Source organism: Sus scrofa, chromosome 2, assembly GCF_054392235.1.
Source record: "Sus scrofa isolate SSC_HxYL_T2T_F1_AM1 chromosome 2, Sscrofa_HxYL_maternal_Yorkshire_Landrace_v2.0, whole genome shotgun sequence".
Taxonomy (NCBI): domain Eukaryota; kingdom Metazoa; phylum Chordata; class Mammalia; order Artiodactyla; family Suidae; genus Sus; species Sus scrofa.
The window spans coordinates 93,264,525-93,287,863 of NC_139384.1; the positions used below are offsets into that span (position 1 = coordinate 93,264,525).

General features: G+C 41.4%; 1 protein-coding gene across 10 annotated transcripts in view; it reads left to right on the forward strand.

Annotated features, from left to right (window-relative positions):
- The window catches only part of ARHGEF28 (Rho guanine nucleotide exchange factor 28), a 339,437-nt gene that overhangs the window by 46,151 nt on the left and 269,947 nt on the right, over positions 1-23,339 (forward strand). For all 10 annotated transcript variants that reach the window (XR_014838058.1, XR_014838057.1, XM_085013806.1 and 7 more), the window contains exon 2: positions 21,597-21,640. Coding sequence is in view for 8 of the 10 variants with exons in the window: in XM_085013807.1 (XP_084869933.1) it covers positions 21,597-21,640 (44 nt within the window). In the remaining 2 variants the exon portion in view is untranslated. The remainder of the gene's footprint in view (positions 1-21,596; positions 21,641-23,339) is intronic.

Consider the following 23,339-nt stretch of genomic DNA (forward strand, 5'->3'; position numbering starts at 1 on the left):
CTCAGTTTATTTTCAGAATCTGAGAATTTCATCAATTAATAAAAATTCTCCAATATCATCTCTTCAAATATTCTATTATCCCTTTTATCTCAGTCTGGAACTCCTGTAAAAAGTATGTTGGACCTTTTCATCCTCTGTTTCATGTTTTCTTATCTTTCCCCTTCTCTAGATTTTTGCTGCTTTTGGGGTCATCTCTTAAGCCTCAAATCCTAGTATACTGATTACCTTTTCATTTTTCTTTCTTTACTATTTAACCTGTCCAGTGAAATTTCAAACAAATATATCTTTTTATTTTTATTTTTTTAATTTTTTTTATTTTTATTTTTATTTTTTTGTCTTTTTTTTTTTTTTTTGTCTTTTGTTGTTGTTGTTGCTATTTCTTGGGCCGCTCCCGCGGCATATGGAGGTTCCCAGGCTAGGGGTTGAATCGGAGCTGTAGCCACCGGCCTACGCCAGAGCCACAGCAACGCGGGATCCGAGCCGCGTCTGCAACCTACACCACAGCTCACGGCAACGCTGGATCGTTAACCCACTGAGCAAGGGCAGGGACCGAACCCGCAACCTCATGGTTCCTAGTTGGATTCGTTAACCACTGCGCCACGATGGGAACTCCTATTTTTAGAAGTTTTATTTGCTCCTTTGTCAAGTCAGCCTGGTCTTTTGAAATATTCTCTTTACTTTTTCCAACAGTATTTAAACATTTGTATATTTCAGAGTACTTGGTTCATTTATTTGAAGTTCTGAGGCTCTAATTTTGCTGTTAGTACTATCTTTCTTGTGATGCATAGTATTGTGGAGTGTTTTATAATTTTGAATTGTGAGCCTATGACCAGTGAGACTAACTGTGGGAGTCTTATAATTCTGAGTTAACTCCAAATCCATCATTACCAGCCTAGGCCTATTTTTTCATGTTAATTTTTCAGTTGAAGTTTTCTAGGGAACATTTTTCTCCCCTCTTTAAAGACTTAAGCGGAGGCAAAGTTCTTTGTCTTTTCCATTTGCTAGTGTTCATATTTTACTATTTGATTCTCTTATGGGAGTTTCAGTTCTAACTCCCAACCACACATGGATCCATGATTTTGTCTCTTGCCGTCAAAAGCCATTTAAACTTCATCGTCTGGACTGAGACCAGCCAGACTCTTCAGAGCAAAGATTCTCACTAGGTCATCACTGTATTTTTCAGTGAGTCTTAATTTTTTGACTTTTGGAGAACTCCCTGATGTTCTTGGCAGAGTTCAAAGCACACATTTGCAGTAATTTTTAAATAGTCTAATGAATGCTTTGAGCAATAGGGTTCTCAGGTCATTTAACCCATCATATTAGCAGAAAGAAAGTCTGTTTTCTCAAACACTTGAATGAACAAGTTCTTGTCAGCTCATCTTACAGACTCACCCTGCCCAATCCTGCAGGGTTGCCGCTTTTCCCATATTCTCTGCCACTAACCAGTGCTTCTCTTTACTCTAATATTCATTACATGGCGTTGGCTGTTTAGTTGTATGTTTCTTCCAGTAGGCCATGAGTTCTCAAGGGCAAGGATCCTGGACTACTGTGGGTGCAGAGTCCCTCCGCAGTTGGGAATAGATGGGACCCAGAACACAGGAGGAGAGGTGGATGAGGAAATTGGAGGCAGAAGCAGAAAGAAAGCGCTCTAATGGCCTATTCTGCAGCCAGTCGATGAAAGATGTTGGATTTCAAAATAGAGGACGATGCCATCTGTTCAGAGTGAGGTGACATCTTAATGATAGAGATATGAAGAAAAGAACCATGTCTTTCTTTCAAACAGTGTAATGTGATTAGAAAGGGGAGCTGCGTTGGTAGAGCCTAACTTGCTATGAGCACCTGACGGCGGTGGACATGGATGTGGTCTGGAATTGGTGTTAGAGACTGTCCATTAATAAATCACTCCCTTGCAGAGGTTCTGTTGTGGTGCAACGGAAACAAATCCGACTAGAAACCACGAGGTTGTGGGTTCGATCCCTGGCCTTGCTCAGTGGGGATCCAGCATTGCCATGAGCTGTGGTGTAGTCAAAGACAAGGCTCAGATCCCACGTTGCTGTGGCTGTGGTGTAGGCCGGCAGCTGTAGCTCCTATTTGACCTCTACCCTGGGAACCTCCATATGCTGTGGGTGCGGCTCTAAAAAGAAAAAAAAAAATCAGTCCCTTGCTATAATAGAGTTTACTAGGTACATTCCATACCTAGGACATTTTGTATAGTATTGATATTTTACTAAATGCTCTGTGAACTTTCATCTAAAATGAGTTTTCCCCCACAAATATGTCATCTAAATTTATAGGCCATATACCTAGACAGATCTGTGATGCATACAGGTGTGTAAACCTGCACTGAGTCAGGGAACAGATTATTTTCTGTAATTTGGCTAGTATACTTGCTTGCCAGACCGTGTGTTCTGTTTTCCTTCCGTGTTCCAGTCTTTGAGTCAGTGTTTTTGAATCAAGGTATGGCTTGTTGGTAGGGAAGATCAAGACTTTGTACCACGACTATCCATTATCATATTAACCTGGATTATATCACTCGGTTAGCTCTCACCTACTAGAAGACAGGAATGTAAAGTATTAGATGAAAGGTAAAAGTTTGTGTGTGCATGTATGTGTGTATGTTGGGAGTGGGGTTAAGACGAGCCAAATTTAGTTGTGTTGATGAGAAATCATAAGGTGATGAGAAATATTGATTAAGCGCTGACCATGTATTTGGCATTGTCTTAGTAGCCCAGACTGAGTGACTTAGAAACAACAAATTTATTTCTCACAGTTCCAGAGGCTAAAAGTTCAAGATCAGGTGCAAGCATGGTTAGGGGAGGGCCCTCTTCTAGGTCACAAACTTCTCATTGTGTCCTCACATGGGGGCAGGGACTAGGGAACTCTGTGGAGTTATCTTCACAAGGGCACTAATTCCATTTATGGGGGCTCTACCCTCATGACCTAAGTACCTCCCCAAAGCCCCATCTCCTTCCCCCCCATTTTTAGAAAGTTTTATTGAGGTGTAGTTGATTTACAAGGTTGTGATAATTTCTGCTGTGCAATATAAAGTGTTTGAGTGATATATATATATATGCATATCTATTCTCATTCACATTCTTTTCCCATGTAGATTATCACAGGATATTGGGTAGAATTCCCTGTGCTATAAAGCAGGTCCCTATTGCCCAGTCGTTCCATATACCTCAGTGTGCATATGCCAGTCCCAAACCCCCAGTCCACCCCTCTCTCATCCTACCCGTCCCCTTTGGTAACCATAAGTTTTTCAAAGTTTGTCAGTCTGTTTCTGTTCTGCAAAAAAGTTCATTTGTATCCTTTTTTTAAGATTCCACATATAAGTGATATGATATATTTATCTTTTACTGATTCACTTCACTTAGTATAATAATTTCCGACCACGTTGCTGTGAATGGCATTGTTTCATTCTTTTTTATGGCTGAGTAATATTCCATCATATATATGTACCACATCTTCTTTATCTATTCCTCTGTTGATGGACATTTAGATTGTTTCCATTTCTTGGCTATTGTAAAGCCTCTCCTAACACCATTGTCTCTGAGGCTAGGAGTTCAACATATGAACTTGGAGGAGGAGACACAATCACCTGTATAGTCTGTTGATGTCAGTGTTAGTTTTTCAGATCGTGTTTTTTTTTTCCCCTAGCACAAGTAGTGTGTAGTTCAGCTCATGGTATGTGAAGGTCTGCCTTGATTTGGCATTTACTGCTCTAGGTTCTGTAGTGTAGCATTTAGTTCCTAATTCCTTTGTAATAATGCATTTTTTCAAAATAATGAGCTCAGTGTTGCTTTAGGAAACACGTTGTTATGCAAGAGCCATAGAAAACATGACGTGAGAAAGGGACTTTTAATTTTCCTAAGGACGTGAGTAAATACCAAGTGGGGAAAAGGCCCAAGTTCTACCTGCCTCACAGCAGGCATTGCAGTTCTTGGAGCACTTCCAGTCTTAAGAGTCACCTACTTGTCCAAGTTCAGATTGATGGAAAGACAGAGCCTTATTCTTTGGTCTCTCTTGGTGAGGACTATCAACAAGGAACTTGTATACTATAAAATAAAACCATTCACTCCAATGGAAAATAATATGGACGTGTAGACATTACATTTTTTCATGATCTTTTGAAAATTTGAAGACTGGTATTCTGTTTTCCTTTTTAACTGAAAATGAGTGTTAATATATAATTCATGAGTTGAATAATTAAGTTATCATTTAAAAGAACTGTTTAGGAATTGAAATAGCAGATCTGAAAAGAAATTATATGCTAATTTTCCAGGAATTACACCAAGGATAGTATTATGTAGTTCAATCATATGACTTTCTAGAATGTAGGAAATCTCCCATGAGGGATCCCCTTTCTGGAGGAGACTTGAGGTTGGCTAGCCTCTCTTTGAGGAAAAGGCACACCTAAGTCTTCAGAAGTAAGATTAAAATTTGTCCAAATTTCAGAGATGAACATGGCACAGTTCTTCAAGATGCAGGACTGTCCCCATTATGGGACAGTTCACATCCCTGGAGCACTGGGCACCGAGTACTAGGATCTGTGCTCCCAGCACTTTCGAGGTTCTCGCTTCTTTCCCTTGCCCTTGTAAGCATGCACATGAAGAGACAGAAGTAAGACAAAATCCCCGTTCATTTTCCTCTCCACTAAACTGGAAGTGGTACCCAGTAACCTTCTAATTTCCCAAGACCATGGCCCCTTCTGAGTCCCCATTCTCCTTGACCTCGCTGCAGTCCTTTGTATGCTCTAAGCAGTTGCGTACAATTATTGAATCATTATTTAAGCTCTTGAATTGTTGCTCAACTGTTTATGGATTTGAACTTGTCTCTTGGTAAACATCTTGAAGGCAGGATCTTCTACTTCTTTATGCCTTTAGTAATAGTCAGGACAAGCTGTTTAATTTATTAGTTGAAGATTTTTTTTGATAACTCATCATACTGTTTTTTTATTTATCCTGTAAGAACTTTTCTGTCTTAATCTTGAATCCCAAATGCTTTTTCACATCTTAAATGTGTATGCGATAGAAATTTGTCATTATTATTCTTAACATCTGTAGGTCAGAGTTGTTCAAATCACAGGAGTCCGGGGTCTCAGTCAAAATAACAAAACAATTTGTGTGTGTGTATGTGTCTTTTTTTTTTTTTTTTTTTTTTTTTTTTTTGTCTTTTTGCCATTTCTTGGGCCGCTCCCGCGGCATATGGAGGTTCCCAGGCTAGGGGTCCAATCGGAGCTGTAGCCACCGGCCTACGCCAGAGCCACAGCAACGCGGGATCCGAGCCGCGTCTGCAACCTACACCACAGCTCACGGCAACGCCGGATCGTCAACCCACTGAGCAAGGGCAGGGACCGAACCCGCAACCTCATGGTTCCTAGTCGGATTCGTTAACCACTGCGCCATGACGGGAACTCCTGTATGTGTCTTTTTAGGGATGTTCCCAGGCTAGGGGTCAAATTGGAGCTGTAGCCACTGGCCTATGCCTCAGCTGCAGTAATGCGGGCTCCAAGCCGTGTCTGTGACCCACACCACAGCTCACAGCAATGCTGGATCCTTAACCCACTGAGCAAGGCCAGGGATCGAACTCACATTCTCGTGGTTGCTATGGTGAGTTCTTAACCCGCTAAGCCACAAGAGGAACTTCCAAGATCTCTTTTCCTGGCAGTCTTTTCTGCCAACTTCAGCCACAAAGCTCTCTCATTTTCCTGAATCTTATACCATTTACTGTTTAACATGATTTTCTCCACTCCTTCCCTTCTGGTTGCTGCTCCACTGCCCTCTTTAGGCTGCTCCTTCCAACATGACTGTGGCCAAGCAGGCCCGCAACCCCTCCCATCAGGGGCTTCTTGATGAGGGTCCTTCTCAGGTTTGTTTGTTTGTTTTTTTTTTAAGAGCCACACCCACAGCACATGGAAGTTCCTAGGAGAGGGGTCCAATCGGAGCTACAGCTGCTGGCCTATGCCACAGCCACAGCCACAGCCACATCATATTTGAGCTGAGTCTGTAACCTACACCACAGCTCATAACAGTGCCAGATCCTTAACCCTCTGAGCGAGGCCAGGGATCGAACCTGCAACCTCATGGTTCCTCGTCAGATTTGTTTCTTCTGCACCACAACGGGAACTCCTCCTTCTCAGTTCTTGTCTTGCTTTGCCTCACTTCGCCACAGCATTTGCTGCCTTGTCTACCTTGTCTTGGATTTTTGTCGCACTAATCCTCTTCTAAATTTCTAACATAGCAGTAGTCAGATGGTTGGGAGTGTGGGATCTTATACTTGGCACCAGACTTGGATGTGAATCCTGGTTCTACCCCTTAGTAGTTGTGTGACTTGGGACAAGGTGCTGGCCCCCTCTATGCCTTACTTTTCCCACCTGTAAAGTGGGGACAGGAGCAGCAGGTACTCTCTGCGGTTGTGAGGATTAGGCGAATGTTGTTTAGCACAATAAATGATGTTCAATAAATGTCAGCCCTGATTACTTCTCAGTGCTTTTTATGAGCTCCTTTTCCTCTACCTTTTCTTGGAGTTCTCCACATTTCTGTTTGAAGCCCTTCTTGAGTTTGTGTGTTTTCACATCCTTGAGCCATCTCATTTACTCCCAATGACTTTCACTACTGTTCTCTCTTAGAATTTTTCCCTCTGGCCCAGACTTCTTTCTTGAACCCCAGATCCGTGCTTTTGACCTAGCTTGAATACCAGTCCTCACATCTTAATCTCACGGCCAGTACTCATTGTTTTCTCTCCAAGTCGCCCATCTGTGTCTCCCGTCACTCTCCCCAGCATGCTCAGTAGCGCCATCTACCTGGTTTTCCAAACCAGGAATCAAAGAGTCATCCTGGATTCCCCCTGGTCCTTATGTCCCAAGGTCTTTCCATCTTACCCTTTATTTTCTTACATTTCTTTGCCCTCCCTATGACATTGCTTTGAATCAGGCTCTCAAGGTCTTTTACCTGAACAATAGCAGTGGTCTTTTACCCAGTTTCCCTGACTCCGATCTGTCTCTCTCTCTTTCCAACCCATCTTCCACCCGTGTCATAATAATCTCTTTAAAACACAGTTTGGATCACATCCTCTCCTGCTTAAAGCCACTCTCTGGCTTGATGTCCACGTTACCAAATAGTATGACATAACTCTGGGGCCCAAAAAAGTTTCCATCTTTCTCTCCCACTAATATCCTTCACACCCTTTCAGTGGCCCTGGCAGTGTTTGTAGCTCTAGGAACAACCCTTTTCTTTTACGCTTCCACGTAGTTGTATCTATTTCTTCTGCTTGAAATGTCCTCCCATTTCATGGTCTACCTGGTGAACCTCTCTTGTCCACCTTAGTGATTTTCAACAAGGATGGCTGTTGCATTTGAGGTGGGACAGCTCTTTGTGCAGGGTTGAGCCGGTGTCATAGGGCCCTCTGCATCCATGGTCCCTGGTGCCGAATGCCTGAAGCAGCTCCTTTTCCTAGTCTGCTCTTCCCTTCCTGCCCCAACGCAGTCATCTTTGACAACCAAAGATGCCCTGCCCTCCTTTCCAGATGCCTTTCTGGGTAGGAATGCCCCTAGTTAAAAGCAGTTATGCGGTTCTTTGTGACTCAGCTTAGGCCTCGTCTCCTTGGGGAGCCATGCCCCATTCCTCAGCTGCTGACTGATTTGAGTATCTCTGCCTCCCTCTATTCACAGAATCCCACACATATTTTATATTTGTGTTGCTTTCCTTTTTACTCCTCTAGGACAGAATGTGTCTTGGCATCCCCAGTGCCTAGGATATAACAGGTACTCAATAACTCTTGGTAGAATACGTGAATGTCGATGTTATCCTGGGCATTCCGTTGTGTATTCCTCTAGCTTATTTGCTGGTTTCCCATGGGTATGCCCTTTCTTTTCAAATAGTTTGATGGCCACTTGAAGGGAGATGCTTATACTTGGTTTGCTTTTTTACCAAGTAGTAAGCATGTAGGAAGTTCTGAGTAAAAGTGCTGAACAATATTAAACATTTAGAGACTCTAAGGTTAAACCTCATTTCTTTTCATCTTCAAGGTCATATTTCAAAATGTTAAAGCATCATTTGAGAATGTCTCCAGGTTTTACACATTTGTCCAGTAGTTATTTTATTTCATTTTATTTTATTTTATTTTATTTTATTTTATTTTATTTTATTTTATTTTATTTTATTTTATTTTATTTTATTTTATTTTATTTTATTTTATTGTCTTTTTAGGGCTGCACCCTCGGCATATGGAGGTTCCCAGGCTAGGGGTCGAATCAGAGTTGTAGCCGCAGGCCTATGCCACAACCATAGCAATGCAGGATCCTAGCCACGTCTGTGACCTACACCACAGTTCATGGCAATGCCGGATTCTTAACCCACTGAGTGAGGCCAGGGATCAAACCCACAACCTCCTAGTCAGATTCGTTTCCGCTGCGCCATGATGGGAACTCCGGTCCAGTAGTTTTAGAGTCTAGAATTGGGTGCCCTAATCTAGCTATTCTGGTTTAACAATGTCTTCATTCTTATTGGGGAGGGGTGAGGGGCAGAGAGTACCTTGTGTTCCCACAAAGACTATGACTCCTAGTTGGGAATGGGGAGGTGGCTGGGGGTGGCAGACATCCACAATTTGCTGCCTGAAATACAGATGACAGCTATGGGGGAGGTGGTGGCTGCCGCCTCTGGATAAATTTGTTAACCTCTCTGGAGAAAGGCTTCTAAGTATCAGGAGAATTTTCCATGAACCTATTCCCCAGCCACTCTCTCCGCCTCTATTTCTTCTCTCTGCGGTCTGTTCAGCAGTCTGAGTTAGCCTCCTGACAAGGTAACCTTAGGTAAGTCATTGCCTCACTTCAAATACTCCTTTGGCTTCACGTTGCCTCTAGAAAGGGGTTTCAACAAGACATGTGATTTTCTTTTTATCTTGGATCTTAAAACCTTAAATTAAGCCCATGACTCCACAAAAGAGAACTGGTTTAATGATGAGCAGTCGCTTTGTTTTTGCCCATAAATAGTATTTCCTATCTTGTTCACTCATGTTTCTTCTCTCATGTGAGTCTGATTTTTTTTGGACATTTTAAAATTTCAAATTGCTTCTTCGGGATAAAGCTTTGCTGCTACCCACATAATCAAGACATGTTACAAGCTGAGAAAGAAATTCTTAAACAAGCTTTAAGCAATGGCCGCATCATTGGAAAATGTGAGCAGAGGAGGGCGTGGGTTGGGGAACCACCTGTGACAGCTGCCACAAGAGAGAAGACTGACTGGGATATGTAAATTCTAGCATGCTTTTTCACGTTGACAATTTTATTGATATAATTGTAGACCCACATTCCACTGTAAGACACAAGATAGACTTGGGAATTCCCGTCGTTGCTCAGCGGTTAACAAACCTGACTAGCATCCATAAGGACATGGGTTTGATTCCTTGTGCCTCGCTCAGTGGGTTAAGGATCTGGCATTGCTTTGAGCTGTGGTGTAGGTCACAGATGTGGTTTGGATCCCGCATTGCTGGGGCTGTGGTGTAGGCCAGCGGCTACAGCTCCGACTGGGCCCCTAGCCTGGGAACCTCCATATGCCACAGGTGCGACACTAGAAGACCAAAAAAAAAAAAAAAAAAAAAAAAAAAAAGATAGAGAAACTTTATATTCTCTGCCCAGTTTCCAGCAATGATGACGTTTTACAAAACTATAGTATAAGAGCTCAGTATTGACAGTGATACCATGTACCCATCGTGTTCAGTTTTCCCACTTTAACTTATATTCGCTAATATGCGTGATCTTAAATTTCTGTACCATTTTTGTCACCTGTGTGGGTTCATGCCTTCACCACCACACCAAGATACTGAATGCTTCGGAGACCACTAGGATCCTTCCTGTCCCCCTTTTATAATCACAACTGACTTCCCTCCTCACCCCTCCCCATAGAGTTTCTAGCCCCTGGCAACCCCTAATCTGCTGTCCATGAATTTTTCTCATTTCACAAATCTTATTATATAACTGGGATTATAGTCTGTAGCCTTTTGGGATCAGCTCTTGTCACTCAGCATCATTTCCTGAAGACTGATCTATGTTATAGAGTTTGTGCCTTTTAATTGCCGAGTGGTAGGTATTGCTGTGGTGTGCATGCAGGTATGAATGTATGCACACAGGCAGCAGAGTTCAGCCATTCACCTGTTGAAGACACCTGGACTGATTCAAGCTTTTGGCTCTTGCAGTAAAGCTGTGAAGAATCATGGACAGACTCTTGTGTGAACGTAAACTTTTATTTCTCCAGAGTGAAAAATATCCATCAGTAGAATTGCTCATGGAAGTGTGTGTTCAGTTTTTAAGAGACTGTCAGACTGTCTCCCAGAGTAGCTGTATTATTTTGCATTCCCATCAGCGATGTAGGAGTGATTCCTTTTCTCCACATCCTCTCTGGGATTTGGTGATGCCACTATTTTCTGCTGTAGCCATTTGAATGGTGTGTATTGATATCTCATTGTGTGTGTGCATTTGTTTTATGTTTATAGCCTTCCAAGGGTCTTTGATATACCTCTTGTGTGTATATATTACCTGCAAAAAAGGGAATTGTACTATATATTTTAAACAACTTTCATTTTTAACTTAACATGTAATGAACATCTTTCCAAGGCATTATATTTTCTAAGTATCTTCAGCAGCTGTGTAGCATTCCAATGTGTGAACCAACGTTCTCTTTTTGAGATAATTGACCTAGAACATTTATGCTTCATGTGTACAATGCAAGGCTTTATTATATGTATATACAGTTGTTCCTCCGTATCTGTGGGGGATTGGTTCTAGGATCAGTGGTGGATACCAGAGGCTATAGATGTTCAAGTCCTTCACAGAAAATGATGTAATACAGTCAGTCCTTTGTATCTTCAGGATCCGCATCTGTGGATATGGAAGGCCAATGGTGTTGTGACATGATCGCTATAATAAATCTCGTTAATATCCATTATGGTTTTAATTTGCATTTCTAGGGTGGCTAATGATGCTGAACGTCTTCCCATGTGCTTATTTGCCATCCATAGATCTTCTTCAGCGAAATGTCCATGTCTTTGGTCCATTTCCTAATTGGGTTGTTTGAGAGTTCATAATATATTCCAGATACGAATCCTTTGTGGCTATTTTCTCCCAGTCTGTAGCATGTCTTTTCTTCTCCCTCGCTCGGACTTTTCACAGAGGAAGAGTTTTTAACTTTGATGTCTAGCATGATTAAAAACAATAGTTCTTTGTCTTTTATGTCCTATGATCCCCTGAGAGTTTGAAAGCTATAAAGTCTTGTCAGACAAATGCACATCACTCAAAATTTTGTGCTTAATTTCTGGAGTTTATGGACTCTTTTATAAAGCCCATCAATGGGCCATATGTTACATGAACTCATCATTTAATTTCCAGGAATCCTGCATCAGACTCTAGGGAGAGTTACTCTTCCTTTATTAAAGTAAAAAGTGGGGAGATCCTTTGGTTCACAAAGTAAGAGCAAGCGTCTTAGCCAGCCTTTACCTTCTTGAGGACCTAACTCACGTGCCTCTTTGTCAGGAATACATTTCTTGACACTCTGGGACACACTGCCAGATTGCCACTTTAAAGGTCTTAGATGGAATAGCTCTGCCATTGAAAAAGAGTCTTTCTTACATTGAATTTGAGCTTTCAGGCATCAGCAAATGAATGAACTTGTGGGCTTTCACACCTGCCAGTTCCGTTTTAGTAGCATGGCTTTATATGTGTGACTTATTTTTCTTGCTCTATCTCCTTGCTTTATAAACATGAGTGGAGAATATGAAAGTAGAAGTGAGATGCTGGCAGCGAAGCAAGGGTTGATAAATTTGATACGATCATTATCTGTGCCTACGCGGAGAATTGTCCTCACCGACTGGCCTTACTAAACTTGATCATGCGTTCCATTGTGGGGGCAATGCAAAAGGAAAGCACATTATAGCAAAAGCTGGAGGACATTTGGTTTAAATTTGGACTGAAAAGCAACAGGAGATTAGGGGTGTTATTATTAGGTCTCTGGCAAAGGAGTCTCGGCCCCTGGAAGTCTGTTCTCTTTTGTCACAGATTCAGTATGTGTATTTTAGGGACAGACTGTGTATAAAAGTAGGAGTCTAATGACCTTTACTCACCCTGGTTTCCAAACCTGTTACTGAAACCCTCTAACTCCATGTCCATCTTCATGCTGGATCCTCCCTCCTTCACTTCGTTGATATCCCCTGTTTATCACTTCATGTTCGCCCTACACTACTGTGTTCTGCCAGGCCGGTGGTATTACTCCTTTTGTGGCTATAGATCTTATCCCAGCCAGGCTGTAAGTTCGTCAATGGTAGGGGCAGTATTTTAAATATTTTTCTATTCCTCCCACGACAGCTTGCCTACTATTGTGCCCATGGTGACAGTGAGCTGACTTTGACATGACAGAGGCTTTAGCCATCAGTAGCTGCTGTAGACACTGATGCCTTGATAGGATGTCACTTGGCCGAGATGCTTGAGTGAGTGAGCTTTGCATTGGCTTTGAAGGATGCCCCGAACAGATTAATAGCATAAGTGTGATGGTAAAGGGGACATTCAGTCGATTTATAAAAAGCTTTTGAAGAGCTTAATCCCTTTGTCTGCAAATCCATCCTGTGAAGTACAAGTGAGTGTGACTGGTTTGGCGGAACATTTTGTTAGCGGCTAGCTCATGCTCCTGTTTATAAATGTCCTCTAATTTAGGCTGTACCTTTTCAGACTGCCTGGCTCCTCTCCCTCCCCACCTCCAGTAGTTTGAATCAATGAGATCCTATTGAATGGTTATAGTGTTGCTTTCTTTCTAATCTTCAGGCATCTCCCCACCCTGAGTTCACCAAATAATTCCACCCTTTCTCTTAAAGCTGCTTAGGCCTGCCTAACTCAGGTAGATAACTGCAGTCTGAAGCAGGTCTGTAGACACTGCTGTGTATCCAACAGTAGGTTTGTTTCTAAAATGCTCTTTTCTTGCCACTTCAGTTAGCTGGCATTGAAGGTTTTTACTTAGATGTGGCCTTACCTCTAATTTAACTGTTCTTTCCTTCTTTTCCAATTAGTGTAACAGTTGTGCAATACAAGTGAAACTGTACACTCCTAGGAGTTCCCGTCATGGCTCCTCCGAATCTGACTAGCATTCATGAGGATGTGGGTTTGATTCCTGGTTTCACTCAGTGGGTTAAGTATCCAGCGTTGCTGTGGGCTGTGATGTGGGTTATGGATACAACTTGGATCTGGCATTGCTGTGGCTGTGGACCAGGCCATCGGCTGCAGCTCTGATTCGACCCCTAGACTAGTAGCCTCCATGTGCCAAGGGTGCGGCCCTAAAAAGGCAATAAATAAATACATATATAAATAAATACCTACACCCCTAGGTTTATCGAAGGAGCTGAGAATCAACCTTTCCCTCTAAGGGCAGAAGGTTTCAAATTGAGGTGGCAGAGAATTACCCCCATAGTCATTTCTCTCTGTCCTTTGAATTTTCAAACTGTAGGAGGTGGGGGAATGTTTGGTTCTATAAAATCAAACAAAATTCTGTGGAGCTTGGCAGTATTCTGTCGATGTGGGACAGTGCTCTTCAGGTTTCTGACGTCTGGAGAGTCCTCTGGGCTGCCAGGATGTGGCTGAGGCTCTTTCAGACCCTCTTGGCCACGATGAATCATTTTGATCAGTCTGATATGTAGAAGCTCTGAGTGCTTTCATTTGAAATAAAGTTTCCAATTAAAAAACCCTTGCAGATGCTTAATGTGCAGTGATAATAGTAGCAGCTAGCATTTGTTGAGTACTTATGACAGGCAGTGTTTTCTCTTTTTACTCTATTATATGTCTTAATCCAGAGGTCCCTGGTGGCTCAGTGGGTTAAGGATCTGGTGTTGTCACTGTCATGGCTTTGATTGCTTTTGTGACTTGGGTTTGATCCCTGGCCTTAGAACTTCTACATACATGCCTTAGGCGTGGCCAAAAAAAAAAAATCCTTAATCCTTCAACAATCCTAAGAGGTGTGGGTACTGTTACTAGTTCTACTTGACACATTAGACATTGGCCCAGAGAGGTAAATAACAGGCCCAAAGTCACAGAGTTATAACAAACATGGTAGAACAGATATTCAAACATAGCCCATTCATGAGCCTGTATTGCTAGCTTGAGGCTTTTGCAGCCTTTTAGCCAAGCAAATTGCTGTCTTTCAGACCATGGTAATATTACAAAAGGACTGTGCTGAGGCCAAGGAGAGTGTGGGCTCTGGGATCAGGCAGGCTGGATCCACATGCTTTGGCCACTTCTAGCCTCTTGGCCTTGTCCTCAAGCCACTGGCACAACTTTGCTGAGCTTTTCTTTGCACTTGTGAAATGGACATGGATGCAGGAGGTTCTCTTATCTCAAGAGAGCAGGTATCAGGAAAACCCCGTAAAGGAAAGTTCTTTAAACTAGAGATTGAGGAGTTCCCATTGTGGTGCAGTGGTAATGAACCCAACTGGTATCCATAAGGATGTGGGTTCAATCCTTGGCGTAGCTTAGTGGGTTAAGGACCCAGCATTGCTGTGGGCTGTGCTATAGGTTGCAGACGCGGCTCGGATCCGACCTTGCTGTGGCTGTGGCGTAGGCCGGCAGCTGCATGCACCTCTGATTTGACCCCTAGCCTGGGAACTTCCGTGTGCTGCAGGTGTGGCCCTAAAAAACAATACAAAAATGAAAAAAATAGGGACCGAAATTCATGGGAAACGGTGGTGGAAAAAGATTTAGTTGGGGGTTCTAGTTTTTGAAAATGAAGTTAAAATTATGAAAATAGTTATAAAATTTCTGTTTTATTCCTTTTCCTGAAAGTCAGTAGAGCATCATGGCTAGAATTAACAGGCTCTGGAGCAGCTGCTTGAACACCAGCCCGGCCTCGTTCAATGTGACCTAATGCACGTTTAGTTGTCAACTCTGTGCTCACTCTTAGAAGGAGCGTTAGGTGAATCGTGTGTGAGAGAGATTTCTTGGGGAAGGCTGTGACTTTTTTCTGACCAAAACCTGCTGATAGCTGAGGAGGACATCCTTGTCATCCCATTTGATTTTCAAAGCATTATTATGAGGGTCATTTTTATTAGAAATACTCAAGAACTTCTCCCATTTCTTCATAGGGTGGGGAGCAGGTGCTTTTATTCCTTTAATACTGAAATTATTATCTGTAAGCCTTTCATTTCATAATTTCATTATGAGGATTTCTTTTTTCTTGTTAATGAATCTCTGTCATATTCTCATTGATATGAGTTTCATATATGACTCGAAGTTCTCCAGGACTCAAATTCTTTTTCTCAATTTTATTTACTTTTATTTCATGCTTAAAAAAAGATTTCCACTTTTATTTTGAGTCGATTTATATTTTATCTGCGATATCTGGTCACCACACCAAGGCCAAAATAAACAACTACAAAAACATGTTTGAAGTACAAGATAAAATGGCTAGAAGGTAGAGGCTGGCATTGGGTGGGGTGATGAATGAACAGTGTGGGTTGTTGCTTGTAATTTTAAAAGTAGTCCGTGCATTTAAATATTTTTGTTTAGGTATCTTGCTTCTCGGTTAACCTTGTAACTGTAGGACTTGTAAATTAAGATTTAGCTCGCTAGGACCTCTACATTTTTCTCACTGCTACCCTGAGGATTCTCTGGGATGGTGTTTGTAAAATACTTAACACAGTGCCTGACACATTATTAGCCTTCCAAGTGTAGTAGTTTATAGTACTGATTAATATTCGAGTATTATCTGTTAGTAGAGTATATGAGGCATACGCATCAATAATTTTTAGCCTGTTCAAGGACAAAATTAGTCATGTGTTTTATATTGAATCAGTCTTAGAATATTTCATTCAGGTGCACAACTGTGAGGAACTCAGAACTTCAAAGAATTGGTTTTTCTCTGTACTAGTTAAATGCTCTATTTTTTAATTTAAAGTAGTCTTTTCACCTGTTGAAAATGGTCTGATATTTTTCTTTGGAGTTAACTAGCAATCAAAGATATGGGAATATTATTTATTCTTCATAGACTGTATAAAACATTGAATCTTTTGTATCTCGATGATATCTTCATAATATTTTTCTCACCTTTCAGGAGAACTATTTAAAATAGTGGCTGTGTACTAAGACCCTACACCATTCCGTGGTGTCTGCTGGCAAGATTAGAAATGTATTGGCTTTTTATTTTCCCAAGAAACATTTTCAAAAAATACAGTATGCTTAAAAAAATAAGTACTTGCATCTTAGTTTTTGAAATTACAGGTGGAGGACGCAGGCATTAGGAAATGAAGGACATGACAAAAGGTATAGTAGGCAGGAATGGTAAAATATAAACTGTTAATATCAGGCAAAATATAAATAATATGTTATTTTACCCTTGATGTTTTGCCTTTTGCCTGACATGATTATAATCTAAATTTGAGGCAGGCATTTGATGGAGTTGGCTTTGAACTGACAGAAAAGTGTGGAGAACTTGGACCCTTCATAAAACTGCATGAGACTGGATTCTGCACCGTGGTCTAGCTCAGGTGACCCTTCTCCTTGTATTAACACAGAATTCCAGAGGCTCTGGTGAGCGCCCTGCACTGTAGGTCCTGCCTCAGTCTACAAAGCCTGTAGGAAAACTTGGGAAAAAGAGGCTGGTTGAGTAGAGAAAAAGGCTTACTTTATAGGAGCAGAGCTTCAAAATGTTGTTATATACCCTTAAATATAAAATGTTAGCGTGTATCCATACTTGATGTATTTATTAATACAACATAACACTATAACAGTTTATAGTCTCAAGTATACCTCAAGTCTAAAAAGCTATAAGGATTAAGTATTATAGTAAAAATTTTTTTATTAATAACCTTTTGTTCTCACTAAAAACACTGACATATGCATGTCAGGGAGAATAATATGATGAGTATGTATTGTTATTTTGAAAATCCTTGTTTAATAATTTTAACGCCATGTGATACTTCAGCTTGAATATCTGGTTCAAAGTACTGTTTACTTGGAAATTGGTTTTGAAGTATCAGAGCTGAAAAAGATACCATACTATGGTAGGTACCATACTTTTAACTAAAGAAGTGAATGCTGGCTTTACTTTTTAGGGCTGCACCTGTGGCATATGGCAGTTTCCAGGCTAGGGGTCAAATTGGAGCTTCTGCTGCTGGCCTGCACCACAGGCACAGTAATGCGGGATCTGAGCCTTGTCTGCGACCTACACCACAGCTCACAGCAATGCTGGATCCTTAACCCACTGAATGAGGCCAGGGATTGAACCTGCATCCTCATGGATACCAGCTGGATTTGTTTCTGCTATGCTACAGCAGGAACTCCTGGGATTTATGTTTTAATCCTATCCAACAATTATGCAAGAGTTTGTTTAAATGTGGCTGGTAAATTCCCATCTTCTCTGATGTTAGTCATTCCTCCTGCACAGGAATCAGAAGTTGTTGCATTTTTTTTTTTTTTTTTGGTTTGGGTAATTTATTTAAGTGTCAGCATAAACAGGGAAAAGGTTCCTAGACCAGAAATTAGATATATGGGGTCTATTCTCTGCTGGGCCCCTAAATCACTATGTTAACTAATCATTCAATCACAGTTTATTTTTATTTAAAAATTTTTATTATAGTTGATTTACAGTGTTCCGCTAATTTCTGCTGTACAGCAAAGTGACCCAGTCACATATATATATAGATTGTTTTTCTCACGTTATCCTCCATCATGCTCCATCACAAGTGACTAGATATAGTTCCCAGTGCTATACAGCAGGATCTCATTGCTTATCCATTCCAAATTCAGTAGTTTGCATGTACTAACCTCAAACTCCCAGTCCATCTCACTCCCCCCGCCCTTGGCAACCATAAGTCTGTTCTCCATGTGCATGAGTTTGTTTCTCTTCTGTAGATAGGTTCATTTGTGCCATATATTAGATTCCAAATATAAGTGATTATCATATGGTATTTGTCTTTCTGACTGACTTAGTATGAGAGTCTCCTTCCATCCATGTTGCTGCAAATGGCACTATTTTGTTCCTTTTTATGGCTGAGTGGTATTCCATTGTGTATCTACCATATCTTCCTAATCCATTCATCTGTCAATGGACATTTAGGTTGTTTCCATGTCTTGGCTAGTGTGAGTAGTGCTTCAGTGAACATAGGTGCACATGTATCTTTTTCATTGAAAGTATTATCTGGATATATACCCAGGAGTGGGATAGCTGGGTCATATGGTAATTCTATATATAGTTTTCTGAGGTACCTCCATACTATTTTCCCACAAGTTGTTGCATTTTAAGAATATGAGATCCACAAAGCATTTGGGAATTTAAAAAAATGGATTAGAAAGCTTTCTTTTCAGAAATTTAAAGGGCTTTTGTAGGTAGAAAACTTTAAATAATTTTTGCAACGCAATCACAAAATGGAAACATACAAATACTTTTTCAAAGTGTTTTTATGATGGCATATATTGTCTACAACTTTTCTTTTGAAATGACTTTTCTTTTTCATGTACTAAAATAGCACCCTTTTCTTGAAAGCTGAGACTATTTATTCGAAAAATCTTTTAAAAAAAATCTTCTATAAATAGTTACTTTTCATTTAAAACCCCCAGCAAATTTGGACCACTTCTATTTTTGTAAGTAACTGAGGCAGTACGTTTGGCAACTTTTGAAAGTACTTTGCTGCTATATAACCCACACGCCTTAATGTGGCAAAGGTTTTTATGGTCACTTCCCTTCTTGTTATAGAAATTATGAAGATTTAGCCGTGTTGTAAGGTCTTATTTCTATAAAATGAACCACACTGACATCCTGTGGAGCTGTGTACTTTTGACTTCAAGTTCTTCATTGCAATATTCTTATCCATGCATGACAGAGTGAATAAATTGTGCATGCAGTAACTTTTATTATTTTTTATTTAAAAATTTATTATTATTATTATTTTTAATAATGATTTTTATTTTTCCTGTTATAGCTGGTTTACAGTGTTTGGTCAACTTCTTATCTGAAAAGCAAGCTGCCCTGTCAGTGGTAGTTAAACAGTTTTCCTTTAGAACATTATTTATCAAAGAAGTAATTCACTCTTCAGAATGTCTTCATATTCTCACCCAAAGTTTTTGTTTGTTTGTTTTTTTGTTTTGCTTTTTAGGGTCACACCTGAGGCATATGGAAGTTCCCAGGCTAGGGGTTGAATCAGAGTTACAGCTGCTGGCCTATGCCACAGCCATAGCAACACAGGATCTGAGTTGCACCTGCCACCTACACCACAGCTCATGGCAATGCCCGATCCTTAACCTCAAAGTGGGTTTTTTAAAAGGTAGTTTATCTGACAAAATCTAATGCCACGTGTACTTTCTTCTGAGTGTATAGCCAGACTCCTCCCACATGGCTTAATATGTCCTAATGTGCTTCTTAAAATACTCAGTTTTGAATGTAGTTTAGGTTTTTTTACTTTGTATGTTTCAGCCTTTTTTTCTTGGCACTGCATTTGCTATATAATACATTCATTTCTTTTGCTACTAAGTAGAAATCTTAAAAGGGTCTTCTAATTTTATTTGGGTTTAGCAAAATTTTGTAAAGGAATGGAATTGTGTATGGTGTGACTGAAAACGTAGGTAAAAGTATAGCTAATGTAGGAGTTCCTGTTGTGGCTCAGTGTGAGGATGTGGGTCTGATCCCTGGCCTTGCTTAGTGGGTTAAGGATCCAACGTTGCCACAATCTGCAGTGAAGCTCACAGATGTGGCTTGGCTCTGGTGTTGCCATGACTGCGGTGTAGGCCTCAGCTGCAGCTGTGATTGGACTCCTGGCACGGGAACTTCCATACATTGCAGGTGTGGCCATTAAAAAAAAAAAAAAAAAGCTATTATCTTGAGACACAGGATACATTTAGTGAGAGGGCTCTGGTATATGTGCTGGTGGATATATATTTATATTTTAAATGCCTTCTTAATAATTTTGAATCTCGGGGGTAGTGGTAGAATCTTGTCAGTGCTCTTGGATTGGTCATTATTTTTATTTCATAGTGTAGCTGATGAACAGCTCATATTAGGATTGGGAGGCTCAGTTTTGTCGTTCTTGTGATTAGAATTGTCTTTAATTTGAACTTTCTTTCCTGGACTCCTTAAGCCATTCACCCAATGTGTGAGGTTGTTTCAGTAGAAATTGGTGGCGATAGCCCATTCGCCCATTTGAATGGGTCTACATGAAGTGCCGCAGGGCACAAAGTGTTGAAAATGAGGTCCGAGGGAGGGCCCAGCTGTCAACCCCTTGGCCTCACGTGACCTTCGGTTTTCTATCGGGATGACTCATGGAATGTTACTTGTGACCCAGGTGCATGCCAGTGCCAGCATGTTTGTAAACTCCCAGTAATATGTGCGCTAAATGATTTTATAAAAAATAAATGAAAATTCTTTATATTTTCCTCCTGGCCAAGTGTGTCCTTTAGAGATTACTGTACCAAATGTCATGATTCAGGTTGCCACGTGTCTGCCTTCTTAAGAGATATCCCCAAAGTACCGTACAGGCTGTCGTCTGGGAGCCAGAGCCAGGCGTGGTCTGATGGGCAGAACCCCGTTCCAGAGTACGCAGGGGGGTGGGGGCAGAGAGGGGAAGGTGATGGGGGCAGTGAGTCTCCCGGTCTTCCCTATTCTGAGTTTTCATACAGCCTACTCTTCACTTTCTTCTGATCTTCAGAAGTTCAGCTATGAGCTCTTTGAGGGCTGGACCACTTCCTGGTCCTCTTTGTGTAAAGCCTGGCCTACTGAAGCTCTTCAATGAATCTCTTATTTTATTTTATTTTTATTTACTTGTTTATTTTTGTAGGGCTGCACCTGTGGCGTCTGAAGTTTCCCAGGCTAGGGGTCGAATGGAAGCTATAGCTGCTGGCCTATACCACAGCCACAGCCACTCCAGATCCTTAACCCACTGAGTGAGGCCAGGGATTGAACCCGCATCCTCATGGATACTAGTCAGATTTGTGAGCCACTGAGCCATGACAGGAGCTCTAATGAATCTCTTTTAAATGAGGCTCCTATTATCTAAGCTGCTGGCTGGTTTCTGGGTGCATCTTTTTTTTTTTTTTTGGCAAGCATCTATGTATTTTCTTTCTGGTTGGGATGTGCGGATGTGCTTACCTAGGGAGAGGTTGGTTAGCATGACCATGGACTGCATCCGCCCAGACTGACCTCTGTGGCTCTCAATAACAGGTCCTAAAACTATCTTGTCACTGCCGGCACTCCTGCCTCGTCCAGCCAAGAGGGGATTCTGACCTCAGAGTAGCCTATGATTGAAGCAATTAACCAAGACAAAACTTGCCGCATGCTTTTGTTGGCATTTCTTGGCTTTCTGAGATATAGTTTCTGCTTGGGATCAGTCAGTGGGATAATGTGGAGGGTGATGGGTTTTCCTTATGTGTGGATATTCATGTGAAAGAAGAAAGGGGGAAGGATACTTTATACAGAGAGCATCTTAGTCTTTTTTTTTTTTTTTTTCTAATTTTGTCTCTGCAGTTTTCCCATCTAATGGGTTACTCTGTCTCTACAACATGAGCCGAAGGGCAGGGCACAGTTCTGCTGGTTGGTCACACGGGGCTCCTACAATAACTCTCTCGTTTATTTTCATTGCAGATGCCGAAGCCATGGAGTTGAACTGCAGCGAAGTACCTCTTTATGTAAGTGCCTAGGCAGTGGGCTCCAGGTCTAAGTGGCCCTTTCTTAGACTTGAAACCCATGTGACTAAAGTGGGAAGAAATGTTTTGGTCTCTGTTGAGTTGGGTCTTTTGAAAAAGAACACACAGCATTACTGTCTAGTTAAGCCTTTGCATGGAGCCTTTGAAAACTAGTTGGCTCCTGGTTCCAAAGTCTGGGTTTTCATTATATTTCCCTGAGTAACTTTTAACTGTCTAACTTCTGGGCTTAGACATACTCAGTTCATCTATATGGATAGTTTTTGGACACATCACTATTATTATTATAATTGGTCTTTTTAGGAAATTCCCAGGCTCGGGGTCGAATTGGAGCTGCAGCCCCCGGCCTGCACCACAGCCACAACAACACGGGATCCTAGCCGTGTCTGCAACCTACACCACAACTCATGGCAATGCCAGATCCTTAATCCACTGGGTGAGGCCGGGGATTGGACCCAGGTCCTCATGGATTCTAGTCGGGTTCATTAACTGCTGAGCCACGACAGGAACTCCTGGACATATTATGTTATGACATCCTGATAAGAGTCAAGAATGTTTTCTGTGTGGTTTTTTTGTTTGCTTGTTTGTTTGTTTTTTGTTTTTTGCAAGGGGAGGTTCAATGACAGATGTGTCAGGTACAATCAGGAAATCAAAGGGGAACATGCTGGGACATATGCAGAATAGGTGGGGGAGTCCTAGTCAGATATGCTTTCTGGTCTGAGGGAGGATTCTGTTCTTGAGAATAGTTCCTGGTGCAATAGAAGTGAATCGATCATCTCCCCACGTATAAAATGGCAGGTGATTTTTCTCTTCCCTCCTTATTTTAGGCATAATCTCTTTCCTTGGGACATGTCTATGTTGGTGATGGGTGGGCACGGATGTGTGTTTGGGAATTGGGGTTTCACATGGCCTTGGAGTCATCAGCTCATGAAATACAAGAGGACTAGATGTGTGGATATGACTAGAATAAGGATATGACTTCAAGTTCAGGTGTATCCCTAACAGAACAAAATTTCAAAGTTTAATCAGAATCCTCAGTCAATTAAAATAAGGTCATTCATTTCCCCTTATCATACTTGACTTCCAGGTGGCCCTTCCTCTTCCCCCTCATCATCACCCCCTTCTCCCTACACAGATCTCACTCTAGTCTCTGGAGAAGGACAAAATGTTAAAATAAATGGATTTCAGAATAATGACAAAGCTGCCTTCTGGGTTACCCAGTGGTCTGGAGTATTCTCTGTAGGTTTGATTTGTAGGTCATATCATGTATGGCCGATCACTGGACTTGGCCCAGCCATAATTAAAGAGTAAAAAAAAAAAAAAAGGACTGGTTCTAGACTAAAGTTGAGTCCTCCTGAGTCTTTTTTTTTTTTTTTTTGGTACCTTTCTCCTCCTTAGCTTTCTTCATTCCACCTTGCTTCCCTACCTCAAACCAAACAAATCCACAAATTTAATCATGATACTATGTCGTTTTTTTTTTTTTGTTTTTTTTTTTGTCTTTTTTTTTTTTTTGCTATTTCTTGGGCTGCTCCCGCAGGATATGGAGGTTCCCAGGCTAGGGGTTGAATCGGAGCTGCAGCCACCGGCCTACGCCAGGGCCACAGCAACGCGGGATCCGAGCCGCGTCTGCAACCTACACCACAGCTCATGGCAACGCCGGATCGTTAACCCACTGAGCAAGGGC